At 40.6% G+C, this 26,972-nt stretch overlaps 2 protein-coding genes across 9 annotated transcripts in view; both read left to right on the top strand.

The window, feature by feature from the left end:
* The first annotated feature begins 722 nt into the window (after positions 1 to 722).
* LOC102796728 (kinesin-1 heavy chain) lies at positions 723 to 23,865 on the top strand. The gene is made up of 26 exons (XM_035915307.2): positions 723 to 1,234; positions 7,455 to 7,542; positions 7,667 to 7,740; positions 7,822 to 7,926; positions 8,342 to 8,390; positions 10,138 to 10,193; positions 10,291 to 10,378; positions 10,471 to 10,595; positions 10,810 to 10,914; positions 12,802 to 12,947; positions 13,233 to 13,381; positions 13,484 to 13,671; positions 14,513 to 14,581; positions 14,796 to 15,002; positions 16,290 to 16,433; positions 16,552 to 16,743; positions 16,834 to 16,951; positions 17,512 to 17,567; positions 18,051 to 18,160; positions 18,377 to 18,478; positions 18,630 to 18,690; positions 19,311 to 19,382; positions 19,579 to 19,683; positions 19,861 to 20,077; positions 20,597 to 20,732; positions 20,989 to 23,865. The coding sequence occupies exons 1-26, from the start codon at positions 1,109 to 1,111 to the stop codon at positions 20,990 to 20,992; spliced, it is 2,892 nt and encodes a 963-aa protein (XP_035771200.2). The 5' UTR covers positions 723 to 1,108; the 3' UTR covers positions 20,993 to 23,865.
* A 2,103-nt stretch (positions 23,866 to 25,968) lies between these two features.
* LOC102798797 (rho GTPase-activating protein 12-like) overlaps positions 25,969 to 26,972 on the top strand; it is a 59,599-nt gene continuing 58,595 nt past the window's right edge. For 7 of the 8 annotated variants that reach the window (XM_087831380.1, XM_087831379.1, XM_087831378.1 and 4 more), the window contains exon 1: positions 25,969 to 26,189. The gene's annotated coding sequence lies outside the window, so the exon portion shown is untranslated. The remainder of the gene's footprint in view (positions 26,190 to 26,972) is intronic. The other variant, XM_087831375.1, reaches the window with a different exon arrangement.

Below are 26,972 nucleotides of genomic sequence, written 5' to 3'. Positions count from 1 at the left end.
ACATTCAAATCTAAGAATGAAGAATAAGTCTAATGTTATGATGCTAAATTTGACACATTTATAGTCTATGTACATGGTTTACAGAGGTTTAAAAACCACGATGGATGATATATAAACACATTTTCTGCATCCATTTTTTTCCCTTCTGAGGCATAAAGTAAATTTTAGGCAATCTTATAAGTGTATGATAATGCCATTTTTATGGCAACACAGGGGTAAGTATTTATTGAGCTTAAGACCAAAACTAATTTATGACATATCTTTTATAGTAAAATCATAATATATAAAACATTATTGTGGTTGTGTGCAACTGTGGCTCAAGGAGCACACAGTTCAATGGTTGAATGTTTGGTTGAATGATTGTGCACATTCACCAAATAACAAGTATATCTTTGGACTGTGTGAGAAAGCTAGTATAACCTGGAGAGAACTGATGCACACGCAAGTTGAGGGAGGACACGCGAACACCACACAAAAGGAACTCAGCCAACAGGTGGATTTGACAACATCCTCTTTCTGCGAGGAGACGGAGCTAACTACTGCTCCCTGTGTCACCAGTTTTATTCATACATCATTTTAATGCTGATTGCTTTCTGTATTGTTCTAATTTCTCATCTATTGAAAATAATTACAGGTGTGGCATGTTTTTAACTTAAAATACAAAGTATTGAGTGATGACTACAAGAAATGATCTAAAATTAAGTACAAGTGAAAAGTGGCAGCAAGGTACAAATACTTTAAATACTTTGGGCAGCTGCTGTGAGCTTTTGTGTGTATTTGCTGATTAATGACGATTTCACTACAGAAAAACAGTAAGGAGGGGAGCGCCTGCCGGGTGACGTCATTGTGATCCACATCCACGGTAGCAGGAGGGGTGAGGTGGCCAGCCGCTGATCCACCGGTATCATGGCTTCCTAACAGGACGGGGGGAAGTGACTGAGTGGAAAAACAAGGATTTTTGTCTAATGTCCAACTGATCATCGCCCTTTCTAGAACCTAAGATTGGGACAGAGGGGCTCGGCCTCCCTTTTCGCCTCTCACGGCCGCCCCTGAGATCCAGTATATACTTTAATTCTTCTCGTGAATTTCCATTCTTGAACCGTGGAAGATGGCCGACCCGGCGGAGTGCACCATCAAAGTGATGTGCCGTTTTAGGCCCCTGAACAGCTCCGAGGTGACCAGGGGCGACAAGTACATTCCCAAGTTTCAAGGGGAAGATACCGTCATTATCGGGGTGAGTTGATTTGTGTTGCTACCTGTTTGACAGAGCCCTCCGGCACTGGCAGCCGTACGCCATTTTTGTCTTTCGGTGACGGCAGTTAGCACCTTAGCCTGGTAGCTAGCGGCGCTAACCTGCTCACGGTTGCGTTGTTTCGCTGGCCCTCGGCTGGCGCCTCGATTCAGTGGCTCACATATAACGTGCTAAGTCTTCAGCTTTAATTTTATATACAGACTCCGGCAGGATTTAATTCCACGTTTCGGAAACAAAGCCCAGTAGTTGTTGTCATAAAAATGTCACCACTCGCGGTTGCCCTGTCATTGCTAGCGAGCTGTCATTCAACAAAGCCACAAACAGCGACAGGTTAAAATGTCGTCGGCGGCCGCGCGCTTGCCTGCCAGTCCCATCCCTTACAAACTGCAATATTATAACGATATAAATTATTCATAGAGTGTGCATCTGTAACGATAACTCTATTAATTATGAACAGTTTGCGTCAGCATAAAGCGTAAGCCAGCTTTGATTTGGTAGTGGCTAGCAGGCTAGGCCAGCTGGTAGTTGACAGATTAGCTGGCCTCGGCTAGCTGGCTAGTATTAATACTGTAGCTTAATCAGAGCTAACATCAGATAGCCGACCAGCTGGCTGTAGAACCAACCCTTCTGCAGACCATGCTGAAGTTTATCAGAGTATTGAATATGAGGGTGGAAATGAGGAAGAGGAAACGTGGACACACAATAACTGGGAGTGGAAATGTCCATTATCATGCAGGCCAGTTGTAGTCTGTTGGACTAAAGTGACTGGACACATTGCAGTGCTATCTTATAAAATCCATGTTTTCTTTTCAGGATGTTTAAACTAGAGTTTTTTGTCTTTAGTTTAATTTCCCCCCTTGCACTTGATAAGGATAAAAGGCTTTGGAACAGTTACCATCACAACAAAAGAAGGAAATGCCTTGCAGTACCACGTTACCTCCATTTTACTAAACCAACAAAGAACTTGACTTGAGAACCATTTGCAAATAATGTGCACTTGATGCTTTGTCATCGCAGGCCTGTAAAGCATGTCTAGAGCAGGAGCTGTTCACACAACTTGATGTCCTGCCATTGCATGCCTCTACACAAAAGGAAGTTACCCGATCTTTATGTATTTCACAGTTACTTGTAATTAAGAAGCAAACAGCCTAAAGCCTGAACTGACATATAAATTTTACAGTGTATGCTCAACAGGTGAAAGGGAGTGGCATATTATTTGAAGAAAACGTGGTTAAATATTAGTTTTTCTTGACGGCGAACTGCCTCACTCTTTGTGGACTTTGCTATCTTTATGATGTGGTCACCAATTGAAGTACAGCTTTAAGAGAGATTAGAAGGCAATAGAAACTTGTCATGAATTTGAGTCACGTCTTCTCGAGTAAAACTACTAATTTAGGTGGTGATTGTAGAGTACAACACAGCCATTCATTTCCTGTCATGCAAAAACAGAGATGGCCGTTAGAGCTGTGTGCTGAGTTCTTGAATAGTTTTGCTGACAATGACTTCAGGCCTCTAGCTAATAGCAGGCACACTGTCTGTGCAGCTAAGGCATGATGCGGCCCTGCCCAGTTCAGAGTGCCAGTCATAGTGGCAAAATACCAGTGCAGATTTTGAGAGACGCAAGTGTTGCGAGCCAGAAGCGAATCGTCTCTGTTGGTAAATCTGCTTCGAGAAGTACAGGACCGGCAGCAGCTCAGGGATCCTGTGTAATCCCCTGGTGTTTTTCTCTCCTGGTTACCAGCTGTTGGACCAATCAGAGCAAGTGGGCGCTGGGCAACCACTGCGGGTGGGGAGGGTAATTATTATGGTGATGTACTTTGTTTTGCAGATGCTCTTAGCTCATACTTTATGTCCTTTTTGAAACAATTCAGGGCGTGGACTCTGAGCTGGGACTGATACCTCAGCATCAGTGCCCACACTTCCAGCTGTAAAGAGAAGCAGCTAGACCAGTGCAGACCATTTTGATAGTGCTTAATGCTCCTTTTTAGCTTTGATATTTGCTGATTACCAGCACACTTTTTGGAGGAATTTATGCAATACATCAGAGTTCCCCAGTAGCTCACTTTTAGGTACTCCCAGTCTTTTGGCTTGAAAGCGAGAGGTAGATGAAGTTTGCAGATGAGGTGGTATGGGTGTCGTAACTAGCTTGATTTGCCAAGAAAGCTTTGCCATCCTAGTGTGAGTGTGCAGCAGGTGAATTATTCATGCTTGCTTTCGTTCTCCATCAGTGGTACACAGAAAGATCAAGTCGTCACCCCCTTGCTTTTACGTTTGCTATTTTCATACATTAGCCTCAGATGTCCCTCAACAACAGCTTTGAGGTACTTTTACAAAGTGTAGTACTGCAAAAGCGTGAAAGATAAATGGGAGGGAAATTATGCAAAAGAGGATAATGCACATATGAGTACATGTGTGGTGGATAAAGAGCTACACACTAGTTTCTCCTCTTGGAATTGTTTGTTTTTCCCTGTGGGAAATAACTAAACATTACAATAAGATGCTTCTCAAGTGAGCTGCTGGTGGCAGTTGGTGGATAGTTCTGCTCTGCAAATATGGTGAGCTCCACATGACCACACCTGGTCCTTCACCTGCTGTTAGAGGAACCTTCCAGCTCACATAGAATTTCCAAGGACAGACGCAAACTGTAGAGTAAGGTGGCAGCACTGAAGTAGGTCCTACGTCCTAGGACTCTTAGACGGTAGGAAAACCCGATCTTGGCATGATGTGGGCTAGCTGGTTAGCAGCAACTAAACTCTTAAACAAGAACTTTTTGATTACGCATGTAAACGCTAAAATGAGTCGCTAGTATTGTTGGATGGTCTGCCCAAGTAATATTGATGTGTTTGGTAGGGTTGTCACAATACTAGAATTTGAAACTCGGTACTGATACCTCAGGAAATATTTGATACCATATTGTTTTCACAAAGGGGAAGATTTTGACCCCACCCTGCAACAACCGAAGTAATGGCGAAGTCATCTCTCGAAAACTTGTTAATTTAACCTGTTAATTTTAATTTTTTCTTTCCCAATTTCAAGTCAGAGTTAATAAAATAAGTATTTAGAAGTTTTTACAGAGTATTTGAATCATTTTATCACAGATCGTGAAAAAAATGTTTCAGAACCTAGGCACTGATACCTAGGTCACAAACACCAAAAATAGTTACTCTCTAAATAATTGAATTATTTTAGAAGAAGAACAGTATGAAAAAGTTAAGAATAAACACATAGTTAACATTCATCGTCTATCTGCAGCAGTGTTGTATGAAGCTGTGAATCGGCTGGAGGAGGCCACTGTTGGTATCGATACTGTTGCAAAGGTGTATATTCATTCGATATAAATTTTTAGTATCACTTAATACAGGAGTAGTGATATTTATGTATTTAATTGTGAAAACCCTAGTATGGAGAAACACAGGATAAATAAAAGTGCTTATGCAATATGTAAGATGAGATAAATCAGATATACTGGATTTATCCCAAACCATGGGAACTTACTGTGTTCCAGCAGCTAAAACATTAACCATAACAAAAAAAATCAAAATAACATAAAAAAGCTAAGTAAAATAAAACTGGACAAAACAGCGAAATCAGGTTAAAAAATATGCAAAAGGAGCAAATTGAAACAGAAATGATATGAAATGGTTTGAAGATATTCTGTCCTTGTGACAGAAGCACTTAAACAGATGACAGAGAAGAGAGAAAGCAGTCAACACCTTTTATTTTTTTCTGCCATATGTAAGAAAAATCCAGATTTGGGGAAAAAAAACCCCATGGTTGTATCATGCTTCGAATATTAAGACGCATTGGGTGTTGGTAGAATAATCTAATTGTAGCTTTATTGTCTAAGATATAACTTAATACGTCTCATAGAAAACCATCAGGAAGCAAGGGGTGTGACAGGGCACTCATAAATACTCTAACAATACATTTCACTGCAGTTACAATTACAGACAGTAATCCCATTAGACGTAAGTGCAGGTAACAATGAGGACTTTAAAGTCAAGCTCTATTGTTTGCTGACAGCGTCTGGCAGTCCTGATAGTGGCTCAGCACTCTTGTTTTGGGTCAGTTTCCGGGATGCGGCTAACTGGAGTGAATTACAAATGTCTTAAGATGCTGCCGGTAGGTATTGCACAGAGCTGTGCTTTAGATGTGACCGTCTGTCAGGAGGGGATTATGAGCCGGTGTGCAAATTGAGGACATCTAAGCACAGCTGCAGTCGTCTGAATGATTCCAACACCAGTAAACAGGCTGTTGCGTTTGCTGCCAGGCTACGAAGTATCTGTGACTTCACCTTGAGTAGTGAATGTGTTTGCTTTTATTCTTGGCCTCAAGCTAGTAAGTGGAGCCTTCAAGGTGACAGCAGCTGCTTGTCGGCATTTTCATCTTCCTAAACAGGTGTTAACGCTGAATCTGACAGTAACTTACCTGCTGCCATGTCTGTTTTTAACCTGGGCTATCACTAATGAGGCTCTCTTGTGCTCAGACTGTTAACACATCACAGCTACGTCCTCGCCTGTACAGCTGAAGACAAGATGAGAGATCCAAACCTTCAGAGATAGCATGCCATCCCAGCTGAACTTCAGATTTGCTTGTATCATTAGTTTTATCGCCCTGCAGCTCATCATCTTCTTCCTCATCTTGCACTTCGTCATCTTGCCAGCTATTGATTGCTATCTGACTGAAAGTCTACTTTGAAGTTTTGACTAGCCTGTGGGTCAGAGTGAGATACACTTGGCTTTTTTGAAGCAGGATGGCTCTTAAATTAGCACTAAAAGCTCAGGGTATACTTTAGTTTATTTCAAATGCTGGGAGAGAGTGATGTGGGATGAGAAAAGCTATATTAGGTGGGAAATGCAAGCATTTAGAGGTTAACTAGAGTGCAGCTGACAAAGGATGAATTGGGTGGAGAGTAAAAAAATACAACAGTATAAAAGCCGCCAAGGTTTTAGTTTAGGTTTGGACATCTGTCCAACATCAGATGTCATCCCTCCTATTAAAATACATTTCGTGGTATCTTGCAGTTTTTTCTCTTAAAAAAAAAAAAAGGAAAATGTGTTTGGGGAAAAAATGCTTTTAAACACTTAACAACTGAGGAAACGCACCTAAAGTACAATTAACAGTGTTTCCCCACACGTAGACTTTACAACCATTAAATGGCCTGTATTTATATAGCTAAATACAGGCCCTAAGGACCCCAAAGCGCTTTCCATATCCAGTCATCCACCCATTCACACACACATTCACACACTGGTGATGGCAAGCTACATTGTAGCCACAGCCACCCTGAGGCGCACTGACAGAGGCGAGGCTGCCGGACACTGGCGCCACCGGGCCCTCTGACCACCACCAGTAGGCAACGGGTAAAGTGTCTTGCCCAAGGACACAACGACCGAGACTGTCCAAGCCAGGGCTCGAACCGGCAACCTTCCGATTACAAGGCGAACTCCCAAGTCTTGAGCCACGATCGCCCATTAATGATTTCACTGGTGAACAATACTGCCACTCTTATTTTTAAGGTTCAGTTACTGCTTACCAGCTAGCCCTGGTCCTTCTGGTGTCATGTTCTGCTATTGGCAGGCTGATCAGATCCATGTTCTGGCGAGTCTCTTGTGTCACGATCAGGGGTCCACCCTGACATCACCATCTACCATTATGATGGTAGGTCTTCTAAGCTAGAAGGCCACAAAAAACAGAACTTTTGCCACAGGTGGAGAGGCGGTTAGTGGGCTGCTCCACTGTGCTGTGAAAGACTGCAGAAGAAGAACTACTGTCACCAAGTGCAGAACATCTGTAGCAAGAAACTGTTTGGATAAGCAGCTAATTACTCGTGTGTTATTTATTGTAACAAAGTATTATTTAGTAATCCAAGTAAATAATGTGTGGTGGGTCCCCATGTCTATCTTTGAGTTACTATAGATAAATCTATGCTGCTGCTGCTGCTGGACATTTTTGTGAGTTTGTATAACTTACAGCCTGCTGGACAGCTTCCATCAGGAAACACCTATCCGATTCTGGGTGGGAACATCGTCCATTGTGAATTCCTATTGTGTCTGTTAGTGAAAGAAACTATTGTACACACATCTGTTTACAAAACACAAGTCGGTTTATTTTTCAGAGATTGCAGATTATTGGCTTTCATTCTTTTTTTACTGTCATTAATACTCCTAATCCTTTTTTTTCTTATTTTTCCCCCCTGCAGGGTAAACCTTACATGTTTGACAGAGTGTTTCAGTCAAATACAACACAAGAACAAGTGTACAACGCCTGCGCCCAAAAGATTGTAAAAGGTGAGGGGTCGCTTTTATTTTTGTAATCATTTTATATTTGCTCGTTTACAGGCATTTACACAGCAGATCAGTTGAATCTTTGCTTTACTAAGTTCTGAGTTGTGTTGTTGTTTTTTTCTTGTAGATGTTCTCGAGGGTTATAATGGGACAATTTTTGCATATGGGCAGACATCATCTGGTAAAACACACACCATGGAGGTAAGGATGGCCTCCAAGTCTTGTCTTCAATAAAATTTTCATTTGACTTTGAGACATTACAGTAATTTGTTCTGTTCCCAGGGGAATCTCCATGACACAGATTCAATGGGAATTATCCCCAGGATAGTGCAAGACATCTTCAACTACATCTATTCCATGGATGAAAACCTAGAGTTTCATATCAAAGTAAGAAGACGGGATGCACAATACAGTGATCCAACAGATAAAAAGTTTTTTATAAAAAGTGCAGTTTTTACTCCTTAAAACTGAAGTTACATTTTCAGATATATGGTTAAGATCTGAGACTATGAGTGCAAGAGACAAGCTGCTTAGTTCCTTCTTTTTTTGTAGTCTGCGGTTATTCTGCATTTCTTTTGCCTGAGACAATATAAGAGACGGAGAAGAGTGATATGCTTTGAACTGCAATGTCATATTTCCTGTTTGACCCACCTCCTTTAAGCTCTGCTCTTATGTTAAAGCCCTTACTGTGAAACTGTACTAAGTACCAGATTTTAAGGCAGATCGATGAGTGTGCATCTGGATTGTCTAGTTTGTTCCTTCAGTTTGGCCCTGCATAATGAGATTGTTTATCTGTTTACAGGTTTCATATTTTGAAATCTACTTAGACAAGATCCGGGACCTTTTGGATGGTAAGTGTTAAACATTTCTCATCTCCTCTAATTGTACCAAACTTTGGTACACATGTCAAAGGAGTCTGTGAAATGGAAATTAATGAGCAGCAGTTAGAAGCACGGTGTGGCAGTTGTTAGCTGTATATGTACAGAATTGCAAATGTAGGTAATTTTGTAAGTGCAACAATGTATAAAAACATCTAAAAACTAAGCATAGGAGCAGGCTGTTTCAAGAGAAATATTTCTTTTGTTTATTTGTATTTTATTTTATCTTCATCACGTATTTCCATGCTTACACATTTTGAGTCATATGTTTACACTATCAAATACGACTTTATAAAGTGCTCTATGAATAGTGGGATGATGTATACTTCCTTTACCAAGTCGCTGCCATCTTGACTCAGGATAGCAGAAATAGAAAGATGACCAAAGGGAGGGGCAGTTTTTAGTTGGTTGCATGAGGATGCAGAGTCAGGACAAGCGATTTTACTGATGCTTACTGAGGTCTAGCAAGCTTGTTAACATGTGAGTTTGTGGCCTTGTTTTACGTATCTTGAATTGCTATCTTCACTGTCTCAGTGAAAATAGCAGGTAAAGGTAAAGAAAGAAACTTGCCATCTTTAATTCAAGATGCACTATATTATCAAAAATCACTACTACACAAGTGCGTAGCATGCGTGTTATGCTAACAGTACAAGTACTCACTATATATTCATATCAAAATGAGCTGCAGAAGCTGATCCTTAGTGTTTTGTTGTGTCAGTTGTGCTGTGCCTTAAATCTCTCACAGTACCCAGTTCTTATATTGCCCTACATTGCATAATAAGGTTTTGTTGTCATATTTTAATAAACTAGGTGTTTTATTATTAATTGTAAAAAAGTTACAGGTTGTCATATTTCTTGCTGATTGAGTTTTTCTGGCTTTGTTTGTTGTAAACCAGAGGTGTCAAACTCTGGCCCGCAGCCTAATTACATTTGGCCCACGTAGCCATACCAAATTACTATTTGAGCTGGCCTACTGGTATTATACAGCTAATATATACATTGTTTAGTATTAAGCTTTGCTTGTTCCATATTTAGTTTTTCAGCAAAACATGTTTGAGTCCATAAGAAAAGATTCATTCTTATATCTGGAGGAAGATTTTTTTTTTTTTCTTCAATAAATATTAACGTTAGCCCGCGACTTTGTTCCAGTTTTGAATTGTGGCCCACTGTGTATTTGAGTTTGACACCCCTGTTGTAAACGATCTAAAAGGAACTGGTTTAGAAGTCCAAGACAGTGAAGATAGATGTAGAAATGGCAGAAGACTGAACACACATGAAGATATGAATAATAAAACTTTCTGGTCGGATAAAGGGCCTTTATATGGCCAGCGCAGGAGCAGCGAGTATAATGGGTCCATAAGTTTCAATACATCTACGAGTCTCGCCACTTGGCAGCATTGTGAAATGCCACACGGCACTAATTTAGACAGTAATTTTGAAATGTTATCTAAATTTAATTTAATTTGACAGGTCACTGGAATGTACGTATACAGAGAAACCAGTCAAATATTGACAAAACAAAAAGCACTTGATTTGCTGTTTTATGGTTTTAAAGGCTTTTTCTCTGCCATTTCTGTTGCGTCTATAGATTTCATTTCAGGATTCTTTCTAATGTCATGGCTTTGTCTTTTATAATGCCTTTGAATTAAATGTTTCCATTTCAAATTGTTTGTAGTTCAAAATTAGTTTGTAAGGCTGATTTATTCCAATTTACTTCCAGTGTCAAAGACCAATTTGTCAGTGCATGAAGACAAAAACAGAGTACCTTATGTCAAGGTGAGACCTACTCATATATATCAGATTTCAACAAACTGGTAAAACCTGCTGGAAAGAGACGACCAAGAGTCTAACCTCATGTTTTCCTTTTTTAAAGGGCTGCACTGAGAGATTTGTCTGCAGCCCAGAGGAGGTCATGGATACAATTGATGAAGGAAAAGCTAACAGACATGTAGCAGTTACAAGTAAGCTGCCACCCTCTGTCATGAATCTATTTACTGTCGATTTTGTATTTTATAGGCTGACAATGTCTGACCCAATGTCGCTTCTCCCTCAGACATGAACGAGCACAGCTCCAGGAGTCACAGTATCTTCCTGATTAACGTTAAACAGGAGAATACTCAAACAGAGCAGAAGCTCAGTGGAAAGCTCTACCTGGTAGATCTGGCTGGTAGTGAAAAGGTAAGCTGGAACATTTGTTACATATTGGCCTCAGTGGTATTCATTCTGCTCTAGCAGTAACTTAGTGATAAATTATTGTAATATAAATTGTTCCTTTGTTGTTGTTGTTTTTTTTTGTTTGTTTGTTTTTTTTTCATGTAGTGGCAAATAATTCAGGCTACAATCCATTCTTTTTGTTGACTATTGAACTTTATTTATTCTCTGTGATTCTCAGGTCAGTAAAACAGGTGCTGAGGGAGCAGTGCTGGATGAAGCCAAGAACATCAACAAGTCCCTGTCATCCCTGGGAAATGTCATCTCTGCATTGGCTGAAGGAACGGTCAGTACTACTTTGTTATAGATTTTAGACTCTTACTGTGATTCAGCAGTGTAGAACAAAACAAAGGAGTATTTTTTTTCTTCCATTTAAACTTGAATGTCCTTACCTTCCTAACACGTGCAAATGCAGCTGATGTCAAAGAATGTAGTAGTCACCTCACACACACTGAAGAACTACAAACCTGCAAAAACGACACAAAAAACAAAGCATTTGAGACATTTACTAAAAGTTCCCTTGTGGCCCTCAGTCATATACCGGCTCCCTAAATGCTATGAAAAGCCCCGCTTTTAGGAATGCTTCAAGTGTGTGCCAATTTCTCCTTTTTAAGAGGTCTGTTTATGAGTATTTTTTGATTGTGTTTAGGATTTTTATTATTTATTTTGGATGAATAATTATCCGTTTGGTAAAGGTGTTTTTATATTTGAAGTCTGTCTTTGGTTCAAAACATTATGAAAAATAATTTGGCTTTCACAGCATAATGTGGTGTATTCAGCATAATAAACATTAAATCTGTTATAACCTCAGGCTATGCTCTTTTGCCTCATGCTTCTGTTGCATTTTGAAGCAGACAGGCATTACTATTATTGTAGCAAACAGAAGCAAAGTCGGTACCGACCAGCTGCACAACCCCAGGCTTGGTGTGCTTGTTGAAAAACCACAGTCCTTTTCTGTGGTCTTGATGTGAAAGTAACATTTTCAGCCTTCTACAGGTTCTTTGTGCTGCAGTAACACTTAAGCAGATTTAATAATAAAAAATAAAAAAGCAAAAACATTTCTCCCAGCAATTTTCATTCTGATTTCACCCTTTTCATTTTGATCAACGATTGGTCTGATGTAGCTTTTGTGGCTTCGTAAACAACCTGAGGCGGGCAATGGTGTAAAACAAATGAGCTATTGTCCACAGAGGTCTTGCTTACCTCTACTGTGTGTAGGAGTGTGATGTATAGGAGGCTGTTTCAGCTTAGCCATTTGGATAAATGTGAATCATATATCAAGTTATTATTTAAATGTCTGTTTTTTCTAAACTTGTGAGACCTGTAATATAGGCAGATAAAGGTTTTTAACCCTCAGCTGTAAAAGGCTGATGGGGGTATTGTCATCAACAGCGATGTCTCTAACCTAAACCATGCCTCATGCCCAAAACAATGTACCCAACTTGTCCACGTGTCAAGCATTCAATATGTCTTTTAGTGGTTAGCTTTATCATTGCTAACCATTAAAAGACATATTGACATCCAGTTGATTCTTTTAAAAATAACCTATCAAAACCAAGTGGTAGAAGTTGCTCAGGCACGTCAAGTTAATGTCAGTGCTGTTTCAGAACAATATAAGGACTCAAAATGCCCTACCAAATGGTTGAGCAGAACATTAAAGGGTTGATGTTTTATTCAATATGACTCAAATTGAGTGACTGAGCCCAGAAACTTGTAGGATTGGTCGCTATCTTTGTGTGTGATGAGATCAGGCAGGAAGAAAAGAGGAAGACCTGAGAGGTTTGGTGCGACAGACGAGAGTGTTAGGGATAGGCTGAGTATGTAGGTGATCTACTGTGGCCATACCTAATAAGAGAGGGGCCGAAAGAATAAGAAATTTTACCTAGTTAGTATTGTTAATATATTCTGTAAATTTGTAGGTAAATCATATTGAAAAAAGCTGACTTCCAGGCCTTTTAATGTTTCTTCACTTTTTATTGGTTGTTTAATTTCTGGTAAATATATTAATTGACTGCGCCTGTCCTTCAAGTGTCCTCTGTCGAAAAGGAGGTTGAGTATCTCTGTTGACAATGCCACCTTCTCTGAGAACCAGATGCATATCTTATCCTGTCACCTTGAATACAAGTGTGCTTTTCTGTCATTGATTTTTATGGTTTTTGTTGCCCATTTCAAGGCTTACATCCCTTACCGAGACAGCAAGATGACCCGTATCCTGCAGGACTCGCTGGGCGGTAACTGTCGAACCACCATTGTCATCTGCTGCTCACCTTCGTCCTTTAATGAGGCTGAAACCAAAACCACCCTAATGTTCGGGCAGAGGTCAGTAGGCTGATGGAAAGTTTTCAACTGTGTTGGTTTTGTCAAAACAAATCAGCTTCATGTCCCACTTTGACATTACAGAAAATGTTTTCATATAAATTAAGCAACTACATTAGAAAATGTAATTATAAATATCAGATTTACAACAAAGCAGAATATAAAGTTCTAAAAAAATACTTGTTAAGTCCCAGATGGTGCATTTATGTGCTATTTTCCTTGTAATGAATAATGATGCATGAGGTTTTTCTCTGGTGGAAAACAAAAATGTATTTCTTCATAATCCAGAGCAAAGACCATCAAGAACACAGTGACAGTGAACATTGAGCTGACAGCAGAGCAGTGGAAGCAGAAGTATGAGAGAGAGAAGGAGAAGAACAAGACCCTGAGGAACACCATCACGTGGCTGGAGAATGAGCTGAACCGCTGGAGAAATGGTGAGGCTGTCGTCTAATCCTTTCTCAGTGCCGTTTATGTGCGCATGAAAGAAACAACTCTTCTTCCATCTACTGAACACACGTTTTCCTGCTCCTCCTCAGGTGAGAGCGTGCCGGTGGAGGAGCAGTTTGATAAGGAGAAAGCCAACGCCGAGGTGCTGGCCCTGGACAATATTATAAACGAAAAGGCGGCCTCCACGCCCAACGTGCCCGGCGTTCGGCTCACTGACGTGGAGAAGGACAAGTGTGAAGCAGAGCTGGCCAAACTCTATAAACAGCTGGATGATAAGGTGCGTTTGTCAACCTGTGTGTGACAGGTTTTAAACAATTACTACTTAGTAAATGTGAAAATGCAACAACAGTTAGGCTTTATTCTGCTTCCTTTTCATTGGAAAGTAGAAGTCTGAGTCTTCTTTTGAAAATCTTCAGTTATTAAATGAGAAAAATGTTTCTTTAATCATCCAGACCATTCTTTGTTTAACCAGTGGTCTTTCACCTGGTTTATTGTAATTCGCTGTTTATGTGTCTAAGCAAAGGTTCTCTGGATTGTCTGCAGGTTGTGCAAAACGCTGCAGCTAGGCTTTTGACAAAATCCTCCAAGTACTCACATGTGACACCGTTGTTATCTCAGTTACACTGGCTTCCTGTTAAATTTGAAGTCAATTTTAAGATCCTGGTCTTGACCTACAGAGCTGTGCACGGACTGGCACCAGCCTACATCTTTGATCTGCTACAGCCCGATGTCCCTAGCAGGTCTTTGAGGTCATCTGATCAGGGCTTACTTGCTTTAAAAAATACTAAGAGGACTAAGGGTGACAGAGCTTTTGCCACTGTGGCCCCGAGACTGTGGAACTCTCTCCCCCAAACATTAAGAACTGTGGACTCAGTAGCTGTTTTTAAAAAAACAACTCAAAACTCACCTTTTTAAAACTGTGTTTGGTTAATTTTTTGCCTGTTTTATTTTCTCTTTTTAAATCTTTTTATGACTTGTAATCTTATGTGCAGCACTTTGTGATTCTGTCTTGAAAGGTGCTATATAAATAAAAATTGATTTATTATTTGTAATTGTCTACTTGTGGTGTTTGGCTTGGCGTAAATGCTGATGTTGCTGTCTGTCTTTACCCTTTACAGGATGAGGAAATCAACCAGCAGAGCCAGCTGGCTGAGAAGCTGAAGCAACAGATGCTGGACCAGGAGGAGGTGAGTACTGGAGGTCTAACAGGTGGCGTGGAGGCACAGATGCAGAGTGAACTCGTGATCTTTGTAGCTTCACAGGAGCGAGGAAACACGTGAAGCTGTCACATCACTATGAAAAATGTTTTTATTGGACTTAAAATGCAGTCAGCTTTCCCTATTGTTGCAATGACACGTTTAAAAGAATAAAACAAAGTTAAGCTGCTTTTCCTTCATCCAGCTTCTAGCCTCTTCCCGCCGTGATCATGAAAACCTCCAGACAGAGCTGAACCGCCTCCAGGCGGAAAACGAAGCCTCAAAGGAGGAGGTGAAGGAGGTGCTGCAGGCTCTGGAAGAGCTGGCTGTCAATTATGACCAGAAGAGCCAAGAGGTGGAGGATAAAACCAAGGAGTTTGAGACCATCAGCGAGGAGCTCAGCCAGAAATCGGTGAGCCCGGAACAGATATCAGCATGCTCATAGACTCAGTGATACCTTAATTTCATTCAGGTGCCTTTTACGTGTCCTTTATAGTGGCCATGTTAATATGCAACACACAAACACAGCGCTATAATTAAAGCCTTTAAAACCTGCGGGGATTAAAAACTAGAACTGACACATTCACCCGGCAAACATGTGCATATTAATTGGTGCTGCAGAACCTTTATTTCTGTAAGTAACTGAACCATGTTCCATAAAGTGGAGAAGTACTTGGCAGATTGACTAAATGCCTTCATTCTTATTACGTGCCTCAAGGCAAAAACATTTAATTTATGATTTTACAAAGGTAATTACACCCTCAAATAAGTCTCAATGTCTGTTTACAAGAATGTATTGAAAAAGCAGCAGAGGAGTGAGGGAGCAATGCCTGTAGTAGTAGTAGTAGTAGCCTTTTGGCCACTTAAGTTGTCGTGTGCAGGGTCAGAGAATGTGGAGGAAACTTTAATTGGCATGCACTGATCCAGTTTTTTCCACTTGCAGACTGGAAATCATTCTTGTGTCTGTACAGCAGAATCCGTCTGGATATTTCTTCCCTGACTTTTTTTTTTTTAATCTAACAGACACATATAAAAAAACAACATAAGTTTATGGAATTTATATCTATCAGTATGCTAATTAGATCAAAATGCATAGAATAAATAACATAATAACATAAACATAAATAACATGCTTCTCTCATTTTAGCTCAGTGTGAGAGTCAGTAGGTCACTAGTTGCTGTTATTAATTATAGGTTCACCTGCTCACATACAGCTGAAATAATATTAATTGCACAAGTTTTACTTGCAAGTGCAATAAAATATTGCCAGCATGTGCTATACTTGAACACAGTGATAGAGAGATGCCTGACAGGGAAAGATGAACACGCATACACCGGTTGTATTGTTGTATTATAGAGAATAGCACTGAATTACATTCAAATATTGGTTAAGAAGCAAGAGGGACAGCTGAGGCTGAAGAACTTTGAGACAGTTGTGAATATATTGGACAAAGGAATATTGAAGATGGAGCAGATAGGAAGGAGGAAAAGAGGAAGACCACAGAATGTATGGATGTAGTGAAGGAGGAAGTGCAGATGGTTGGTGTTGGGTTGGGATAGGGTGAGATGGAAGTCGTTTATCTGCAGCGACCCCTAAAAGTGATCAGCCAAGAGAAGAAAAGGAGGAGCAGTGACAACTTTAGTGCTGAATAGTTCAATAGCAGTTAACTTTGTATTAATACTTTCTCTTTTCTTGCAGTCCATCCTGTCATCTCTGGACTCTGAGCTTCAGAAGCTGAAGGAGATGTCCAACCACCAGAAGAAGAGGGTGACTGAGATGATGTCATCACTGCTTAAAGACCTAGCTGAGATTGGCATCGCTGTAGGCAGCAATGACATTAAGGTACTGAGCTGATTTCTGCACTTTCTGGTTCAGCTTCTATCCATCTTTTCCAGTTTTTGTTCCTCTTTTTCTCGTTTCTTTTCCCACTATGTGGTCTTAACGTCGTTTTTCATTTCAGCAACATGACGGTGGCAGTGGTCTGATTGATGAGGAGTTTACAGTGGCCCGTCTGTACATCAGCAAGATGAAGTCAGAAGTGAAGACGATGGTGAAACGCTGCAAGCAGCTAGAGGGAACCCAGGCAGAAAGCAACAAGAAGATGGATGAGAACGAGAAGGAACTGGCTGCCTGCCAGCTGCGCATCTCCCAGGTATGTGGAAACGAACCAAAAACGGCACAGTGAATCACGGCTTTCACTGGCACCTATGTATTTACATGTGCCTCTTTCCTCCGCCCAAAGCACGAGGCTAAAATCAAGTCCTTGACTGAGTACCTGCAAAATGTGGAGCAGAAGAAGAGGCAGTTGGAGGAAAATGTGGATGCTCTCAATGAGGAACTTGTCAAGCTCAATGCTCAAGGTACGTCACTTTATGAGGGAAGGGCAGGAATTAAAGCACCGACACTGGCACTCACTCAAAGTCTGCTTTAACCTCCTACGACCCGAACTCTTGAACTCTTCCACAGCATGCATTTTTAATTTCTCTTTGATATTTGGTCATATTGGGGCCAGATGAATGTAAAAACAAAGAATTACCAGATTTTTTTTTTTTTACCTTATTTTTGTTTTTAAGAAAAATAAGAGCCAAATATGAGGATATTCGTTTAAAATTTTGATAGAACAGTAGCAGTATAATGTCCTCGTAAGTGGATATCAGGACCTTGTAGAGCAAAATTCAGTATTTTGGTCTAAATCACCCAAAATGTGATGTCCACATATGTGGACGCCAGGTCCTAGGAGGTTAAGACAACGTGCAACGTGCAGTCTAGCAGAAATAAACAAGCTTTCACGGCTGGTTAAACTCAGTGTGGTTTCCTACAGAAAATAATGAGTTTACTTTGAGGATCTTTTGTAGAATGCATTCAGCACTTTGTCCTTTTGATGTCGGTGAATAATGGGGAATTGTTTTCTGTTATGCAGAGAAAGTCCATGCTATGGAGAAAGAGAACGAGATCCAGACTGCCAATGAAGTCAAGGTGTGTTCCTCATTCCCAATAAACAGGATGTTAAAAAACAAACAAACATCAGTTTTATTTTAGGGAAGTATTTTATTGTTGACAGCTCCAGAGGAAAATTACACACTCATGTATTTTATTTTTAATTTCTATTTCTTAATTTTATTGTCTTCTTTCTGTGTTGGTGTATGTTTTTACCTTTATTGGGCTGGCTGTTTCACATCGGCTGATGATGGCCAGATGAGACATTAAGAACAAGTGGTCCTTTGAGTCTCATTTTGTCCTGCCATATAATAGTGTGAGATCAGTTGTGGGTGCATAAAATGCTACATAAAATGTTCTCAGTGGCGGCCTTTGGCTGACTATTGTTACTAAAATATGTCACTCCCATGCTAATGCTAAATGTCATCCTGGTAATTTTTTGTATCCCATTATCATTTTGCTTGTTTATTAGTCAGTGAAACTTTCCTTTGAATCTGATTATCCGTTTATGTCTGTGTTCAGGAAGCAGTGGAGAAGCAGATCCACTCCCATCGTGAAGCTCATCAGAAACAGATCAGCAGCCTGAGAGACGAGCTGGACAACAAGGAGAAGCTCATCACCGAGCTGCAGGAGTAAGGCTTTACAATGTCCGGCTGCCTTTGTCGTCAGTCTTTGTCTGTGCACATAGATGCAGTAGTGGGACATGGAAACCCACAGTCCAACAAATATTTATGCAAAGTTTAATTGAAACTGCATGGAGGTTCATGAGAAGAGTAGAAAAAGTGCACTCAGGACTTGGATATGTTGACTGAGACGTACTGATTCTGATTTTATTTTGTTTCTTCTAGTCTGAATCAGAAGATCATGCTGGAGCAGGAGAGACTCAGAGTGGAGCATGAGAAGCTCAAATCCACCGATCAGGAGAAGAGCCGCAAGCTGCACGAGCTCACGTATGTTTACTGTCCACTGGCCGCCATTTTCTGTTTGTTTTTCTCTTCACTTTCAAGATGCAACAAAAAACAACTCTGTCAACGCGCAGTTTTGTTATAGTGTTTTAGAATTTCATATGTGATGTGTTATTGTTCTTTTGTTCTTCTTCAGGGTGATGCAGGACAGGAGGGAGCAGGCCAGACAGGACCTGAAGGGTCTGGAAGAGACAGTGGTGAGTTCATTGAAATTGTCTGATAAATAAAGTACATGGGTTTGAACAGTCTGACCAGGTGTCTTTGACTACTCAGCTTAGTATTCTTTTTAATCCCAATAGAAGGATGCCATCTGCTTTTATATTTAACTCCCTCGTTCTTATTTTGAAACTTTAGCAGTCTAGTCCCCATTTCCTCTTCCGCTGGCTCGCTGTTGTGGTCGTCATTGTTATTCTGTTTTACCAAAGTCCAACTCACAGTGTTGGACTGCAGCACTCGGTAGTCTTTGTTCAGCTCTGGAAGTCCTCTGAAAGCTAGAGGCCACTCTAATCAGAACATACAACAGATGGAGAGCTGTGCTATGCTGAGGTCTCTCCGAGGCTGAGGAGCAGAAGCCTGCAGTCCAGTACTGTGGAGTTGAAGATGACTTGTGGTGCAGAAGAAACATTGGGAAGCCGATTCTATTGCTGCTGTTAAAATATTTTGAGTTATGAACAGCATTATTTGGCATGCTTGTGTCTTACTTTTCCATACATACACACGACCATTAAAAATGGGATTCACCTCTGTAGGAAACACACTGTTTGTTTCATTATTCCTGCAAATGAGTTTATAATACACTTTTCTGTTTTTATTTCAGGCTAAAGAGCTGCAGACTCTGCACAACCTGAGGAAACTCTTTGTCCAGGACCTGGCCACCCGAGTAAAGAAGGTGAGCATTCACAGGATGACGGCAGCTTACCAAGAAATATTTATGTCTGTAGAGAAGAAGTTTAAAAAAAGAGAGAGAGAGGGAGAGCACACCAAAAATCACATGCAGCAATAAACAAGGATGTGGTGACAGATGGGAGGCGTGTATATTAATCTCTGTTCATGAGTCACATCTGTATGTTTTTTATTTTGTGCAGAGTGCTGAGATGGACTCAGATGACACAGGTGGGAGTGCAGCTCAGAAACAGAAAATTTCCTTTCTTGAGAACAATCTTGAACAACTCACCAAGGTTCACAAACAGGTACGAGACAGACGTGCACACCAACGTGTTTTTTTTTTTTTGTTGTTGTTGTTGTTGTTGTTCATGCCATATTTTTGTTTGCCTGTTGTGGCGCAACTCATCTTCCCTTGTTGGCACTTATGTATGAAGCTAAAGTGACTAAATGATTTCCACGTTTTCACACAAATTGTCCCACAGCTGGTGCGTGATAATGCAGACCTGCGCTGTGAGCTTCCTAAACTGGAAAAGCGTCTTCGAGCTACGGCTGAGCGGGTCAAGGCCTTGGAGTCTGCTTTGAAGGAAGCCAAGGAGAACGCCGCCCGCGATCGCAAGCGCTACCAGCAGGAAGTGGACCGCATCAAAGAGGCCGTCAGAGCCAAGAACATGGCCAGGAGGGGACATTCAGCCCAGATTGGTTAGTAGGAATGAACAGGGCGAGGAACACCCCTCACCATTCTTCCTTTTATTTACGACAGAAAGTCAACATTTTAATTTTATGGTGGCTCAAAGGAGAACATCGTGTTGCTGTTTTGCAGAAGATTTTGCTAACCTGTATATGAATATCATTTAAATAGAAAGCTGAATTTACTTTGAAACCTGCAAATAGCTTTGTGTTGGTGTATTTTTTTTATCTACTGGATTTCTCAATTATTTGATACCAAATATGAGTATTTCTTTTTTTATCTCTTTAGATTATGTGTTGAAAGGTACGTTAATGGGAACCTGTTAGGCTTATGTCTCTGCTTTTTCCCCCTGAAGTTCTCTAAGATTAGCTTTGTATGATTGACAGTTCAAAATAATCCACATTCATCTTATACCAGGCCTCGGTGCATTCCTGCTGTTTTGGCTCCACTGTAGCTTTTGTCTGATTGGCTGCCTGTCATAAAGCAAACGGTTGTCTTCTAAAGGTAACTTGTCTTCTTCTTCTGCTCAGCCAAACCCATCAGGCCTGGGCAGCAGCCAGTGGCATCCCCCACCCACCCCAACATTAACCGCAGTGGAGGAGGCTTCTACCAGAACAGCCAGACGGTGTCCATCAGAGGAGGGGGCAGCAGCAAGCCTGACAAGAAGTAAGTAGTTTGTAGTTGTTAAGTTTTTTTGTTTTGTTTTGTTTTTTCTCACACAGCAATTCTTAAAAGTACACAATAACGCATCTAAAGCCAGGCATGGTAGACTTTCTTTAATATCCAGGAGTACTAAAGATATCCTGTTAAAAATCATTTTTATTTATTGTACAACTGAAAACTTCTTCTCAAGTTAAATGAAAGTAGTCTTCACTAATGCACTTCACTAATTTTTATATATATATGTTTTTTTATTATGTAGCTGAAGAGCAGCAGAACAGAAGGACGACACCACAGAAGAAGCCAATATCACCCCCGCCCACCCCGACAACCTGTCATTCCATTACAGCGAACAGACTCCTCGTCGCTGCTTTGGAACCACGAAGGAGTTTCTGAAATATAAATATATATATATATAAATATTCCCAGCTTGTACAGCTCCAGCCCCCCCACCATCACACCTCCACCTACCCACCCCCTCTCCCCAACGTTCTAATCATGACTTATCTCTTTTTCTCTTACTGGATATAATAAAAGAAAGAAGACAACCGTTTTAATTTACAAAAAGCCAAGATAATATTCTTATTCAGGCAACCAAACGCAGTCTTGAGCGAAGCCTCGGCGAGCGAAGCCTCGGCGCGACTCGAATGTGTAGCTTCGGGTTTGTTGATTTTGTTTAGTTTTTTTCTTTTTCGTTTTGCACAGTCTGTCGTCATCTGTCGTCGTGCGAGTAGTTCTGCACTGTGCCAAGCTGAATGTAACGGTCGAAAGATCCAAAAAATTCATAGAAATAAACACCTAATACTAAAAAAGACCAAAAAAACGAAGAGGAGACCCTACAGTGAGAAACAGCTTGACCCTATAAAGCTAACCTCTGTACAGTTCATTGTTATTATTATTATAATTATTATTATTATCATTGGCTGTTAACCACACTTTTCTCTGGGTAGATTTTACATGCTTCTTTAAGGGAAATACAAAAAAAGTACAAAAAAATGTTTTGAATTGACTAGATGGCGTCGAGCACTACTGTTCTGTCTGATCTTGTTGTACAGTTGTAAAATTGGCACTACTGCACACGTTTCCCTGGAGAGACGAGGCTAAACACAAGGATCAAACTAAAGCCAAGAAGACGTGCGACAGTGCACCGTAGGTGTATTTACCTAAATACCTGTGGAGGCCAACTGTTTTTAATATTAAGTTAAAAAAAAAACTATACTCGTTAACGGTGGCTTCATGAGAAGGATGCAAAGAATGTAGAATGAAGGGAAAAGAGAGGAGGAGGATCCGGTTAACACAACAGCCTTCCACCTTTTAGCATAGCCTATGCTACGTAGCTAAATGTACTGTTTTTACTTCTCTCGGTGGTTAATAATGATGTGTTAATGGAAGCTGTTTAATATCTCTCTGCACATTGGAGCACATAGATTGCAAGTGTATAGATGGAAATAGCACACGAAGCTCGTCCTGTCCTCGCTGGGTCCCCGTCGGTAACTCGTCTCCTTTCACTCGTGTATTCAGGACCTCTTCTTTTTTGGTTCTTGTTACTAGTTTGACTGTTGAATCCCTGCAGTGTCATGTTTTCTTTTTCAAGGGTGCCTCGCTTCTTCCGTCTTCCCTCCCCACACCTTATAGATTAAAAGACCTGTAACTGTATGCGCCCCCTTTCGGTTATAAATTAGCAGAGTGTCATGCTGGGTTTTATGTACTGTATCTCTTTCTTTGTTCCATAGATGGTGTAGATTTCTATTTCAAAGTGGGGGGTAACGACGGGCGGGTGGAGTGGGATCGTTCAGTTGATGGGTTAAACCTTCGCCGCTGATCAGCCAGTCAGGGAGAGCGGGGTCTATAATTGCACAATGATCTTCTGTTATCATCTGGAGGAAGGGTCTATTTAACTAAATCTAACCAGGGGTGTAGATTTTTTGTGTTTTTGTTCTTTGTTGTTTTTTTTAGTGGGTTTTTTAAATTGTTATTAATTTCCCATCACATCTTTATTTTAACCCTGTGAAGCCCCACTGCATTTGGCAAAGAGCTTGTTGTGATTGTAACCCCAGCATGAGAACACTAACATCTTGTGCAAGTGCAATATACTGTAAAATACACTGTATATCAGTCGGCCGGCAGGTGTGATCAGGGTGTGGTTGCAGTGGTAGTACCTGCCCAATCCTCCTTTTTGTGTTGCGTTTACTTTCACTGGTGTCGAGTCCTCGGTGTGTGCTCTCTTTCTTTGATCACTCTTTCTGAAAAGCTGAGACATGTTGCAGATCTTTTGTTTTGTTTTATATAAACCTCATATTCTATATCAAATCTACTGCAGCTGCTGTAATGGAAAGTTAACAAAAATGCACAGATTGTATAAAAAATCACATATGATCCAAAGTTTGGAGTTTGAAGCTTTTTAGGAAGACTGGTCAAAGAAACTTCTACTGAAAAAGGATGTGTTTTGAGACTGGTGGAACGAATGTAGCTGGAAAACAAAAGGAGGGGAAATGATTTTGGCTAAAACCTGTTATCTCCATACAGGAAAGCTGGGTGTAAAACAGCACTTGTTTAGCTGCACTCAGATAAAAACACTCCGCATGTGGCTGTTTTTGAGTGGAGGAGGGGAAGAAAAGTTTTGACAACTGCTTGTTGTTGCTGAAGTGTATTCAGTTGTAATAATTACGCTCTGCAAGATGCAGGGAGGAGTAGCTCCCTCGCATCTATGACAGGACAGTGTTTGATGTCTTATGGAGACGGTTTATACCCTCTGTGTAACCTTCTAGATTTAGCTGAGACATTGCAGCGTGGACCTCAAGATGTTCATCCTTTGACCTCCCACCAAAACTGGACACGAAATGGGGAATAAATACAGCAAAAAGATAAATACGTGTGTTTACCTAAATTAAATTTTGCATTAATTCTAAATTAAAAGTGTAGCCACTTTTTTTTTATTACTGTGTAATAGTTGGTCAGTTTTTAAAAGGACAGCTTTGGGGCTCCATCAGTGGACAAGGTACTGGATCATTCCTGGAGAACTGGGGCACAAATGGCTGGGCTCTGATACGGACGGAGATGGGACGTTAATGAGATCACAGTTTTGGATTGACTGCATGATGTAAATGTATGTGTGATTAAATAATTATGAGGAAAAAAACTGCCCCCTCTGTTCTGTCATTTGACTCTTGTGAATGTGGAGATGGGTTTCACGTGGCTGTTTCTCTTTTACGTACATACACTGGTCGACTTTTTTTGGTTTGTGGCTTTGTTCTGAGAACTCTCTTGGAATTAGAGATGGGGTCTTCTCTCATGTTTTAACACAGTCACTTCAAGCAAATCCAGGTACATATAAAATATTTCCCCAGTCTTAAGTGGAAGGATTTGCCACTGACTGGCATCAGCCCACTAGATGGTTTTACAAAGTGTGAAAATTGCTGTGACGAAAGCTGCAGTTAGTTAACACAGAAAGAAAGCAACTCACACCTACAGCTATTTTAGAATCACCAATAAATCCAATTTACAGTCATGGCAAAAAGAAAGTACACCCTCTGTCAGTTCAGGTTTTACATATAATTAAAGAAGGGCTTAAAATTTGGTGAATACAACCTCGGATGAATGAAATGCATGACGTATTGCATGAAGATGAAGCCAAAGTGCAGAAGCAGTACACCTTACTGCTTCATCCTGAATTAAGAGGACAAGTAGCAAGTGTGAGCGCCTCGACTAAAGCAAAGGTCTTGGCAGTTTGCTGGTCTGAAGCATTTAGGTGTGTGTAAACACAAGGCCGAGGAGGAGAGGCACCAGCAGTGGTCTTAGAGAAGCAACTGTTGCTGCCCATTATATTTAAGAACTGACAGGGGATATACTTGCTGTCCTGATGACTGAACCCATCTTTGCCAGAGTACAATGAAAAGTTTTCAAACACAGAAAGGTGCCGGTCGGCTGGTGGATTCAAACCTGTGTGCAGTGTGTCGCCCTGCACAACTAAAACAAGTGAAAATATAGGACATTTTCTCAGTATGTAGGATGCGGGGGATGTCCCAGCCACAGTGGGACACCTGATTCCCCCAGACTCAGGGTGTTAACGTTGTAAATAGTAAAATTCTATTGTTTCTTGGCCATTGATTGGGGGTCATGACAGTCTGCATGTTAATGATCATGAAACTGACCTCATGACCCCATTGTTAATCAGTGGTGCTAGGTTTGGTCTTTATGCAAATGTACTGTTTATAAAGTTGGGGAAACCTGCAGTCGGCTGAGACTAAAGAAGTCACTTTGATGAGTAATGAAACATTTCTCCCACTGAAAACACAATGTCCAGATCAGCAGAATCAACTTTCTGCGATACTGTATCTTTACAAAACCTTTGCAGTTTTTGTGCTTTTGTAGAGCTGCTGTGATCCATGCATACTAACAAACCTGTAATAACTCCTGAGGGAATACTGATGCTTTTTTCGTTTTAAATAGATGGTTCATTAAAGGCTCATTTGAAGTAAAATCTTGGTCAAATGTGCCTTATAAACATCAATGACTTTGATTTCTGTTGTTGCCTCAAGCGATGGGTGTCAAACATGCAGCCTGGGGTCCAAAATGGCCCACTAAAGGGTTCAAACCAGCCAACTGGACGAGTTTGTCTTTATAGTGTTTATAAAAATAAGAAAAAGTTAAAAGTAGTGTAAAACCTTTGATTCAGAACAGTGCAGCTTTTGGTCCCATTTGTAGATGGGCTGTGAATTGTAACACACAGGGAAAAGGAATGGGCATTTTGTAAACCGTAAAATGATAGTTGATTGATTGTTCATTTGCTGCTCACTTGACAGCACATTGGGCTGATTAGCACATTGTATGTGTGCCATGAACTAAAAGTTGACACACCTTTTTTTCGTTTTAAAAGCAGACACAATTACGCACAATGTATTTGTAGTTTCCGGCCATCACCGCCAGGTTGCGCTAAATCCCCTTTTGTTTCCGGAACACCTGAAAGTTCGAACCATGTGTATAACTCACAAACAAGAGAAGAGGTCTCACTACGATAGCTAGTGATTAGTCATTAGCCACTTACAACTACAGCATTGCCAGAGAAAATAGTGCTAAGTTTAATTAGTTTGTTAAATGTGCATGTACAAGACCGGTGACTATGGTAACTTACAATTCGTTAAACCGGAAAGTTTTATTTTTGTGTTTTCCGGAAAATATATAGAATAGCACGTCTTGTCTGCATAGACGATCTTTGCTTGAAGGTAGTTGCGAAGTTCTCGGGGCAAGCGACTCCACGGGAGCGAGCACTGCTGTAGATTACACACCGGCTAGGGAAGAGCAGGACGGACTGGAACGCCGCTCTCCGACAAACCTGACAAGTAGGGAAATAGTTTCACACGGTGGCCGGTCGACGGGGAAGTTTACTGGGAGTTTAACTACACCCGGGAGCACCGTCGTGTCGGTGTGTTCCCCCCTGGGAGCCAGCGGAGGAGGTAGGTGAAGGTGCGTATCTGTGCCTCAGTGCGGGACACTGAGGAATGCTGTAGCCCTGAAAGCTAATTAGCTAGCTAACGTTAGAGGGCAGATTAAAGCAAGACCGAGGAGACCTGCGAGCTGAAACTGAGAGTTAAGACCACAAAACGTGACGTTAAGGTGAAGGTTAAAGCTCTGAATCCACAAAAGAGCCCAAAGCTACTTTCAGACCTAATATATATAAAAAAGAAATCAGAGAAACTTGAATCCTTTTGGGAACACCTTCTAAATTAGCGTCAAGAAAGCGCAGAAATCAGTGTTTACTTTTCTAAGGAGTGCCTTAAACAGATGTGTTATAGTACTTTTTGACTGGCAGGGTTAACCTTATTACCTGAGAGCAGTGAAATGGATCTGCCATAGAGCAGAAATCCTCCTGCTCACACTTTTTTAAATATATAAAATAGTGATAAATGGCTTTTTAAAGTTGATCTGATCCTCGTGGTTTGAAAGCTGCCGTTTAAATCACAGTAGAGCCTGTAATCATCACCTCAACGACACAGTCCTATCATGAATTATAATGAAGAACCTTTAATTGTTTCAAAAATGTTCATTCTCTTATGTTTTGAGGTGATTTAGATTAATGAAAGTCTTTCTGACCTTAAAACTAAACTTGTACTTTTTAAAGGGCATAAGTGAGTGTCAGTTGAGCAAGTAGTTAGTTATTTAAGAGTTTGGATAATCTCCCCCAAATCTGCCATTTATGAAAATAAAGCAATATTTGTTTATGAAGTGAAAAAGCAACCAATTTAAAGA

Source organism: Neolamprologus brichardi, chromosome 18 (assembly GCF_056152115.1).
Source record: "Neolamprologus brichardi isolate AB-2024 chromosome 18, ASM5615211v1, whole genome shotgun sequence".
Taxonomy (NCBI): Eukaryota; Metazoa; Chordata; class Actinopteri; order Cichliformes; family Cichlidae; genus Neolamprologus; species Neolamprologus brichardi.
Note: the sequence above shows the minus strand (reverse complement) of the source record. Positions and strands in the feature narration are given on the sequence as shown.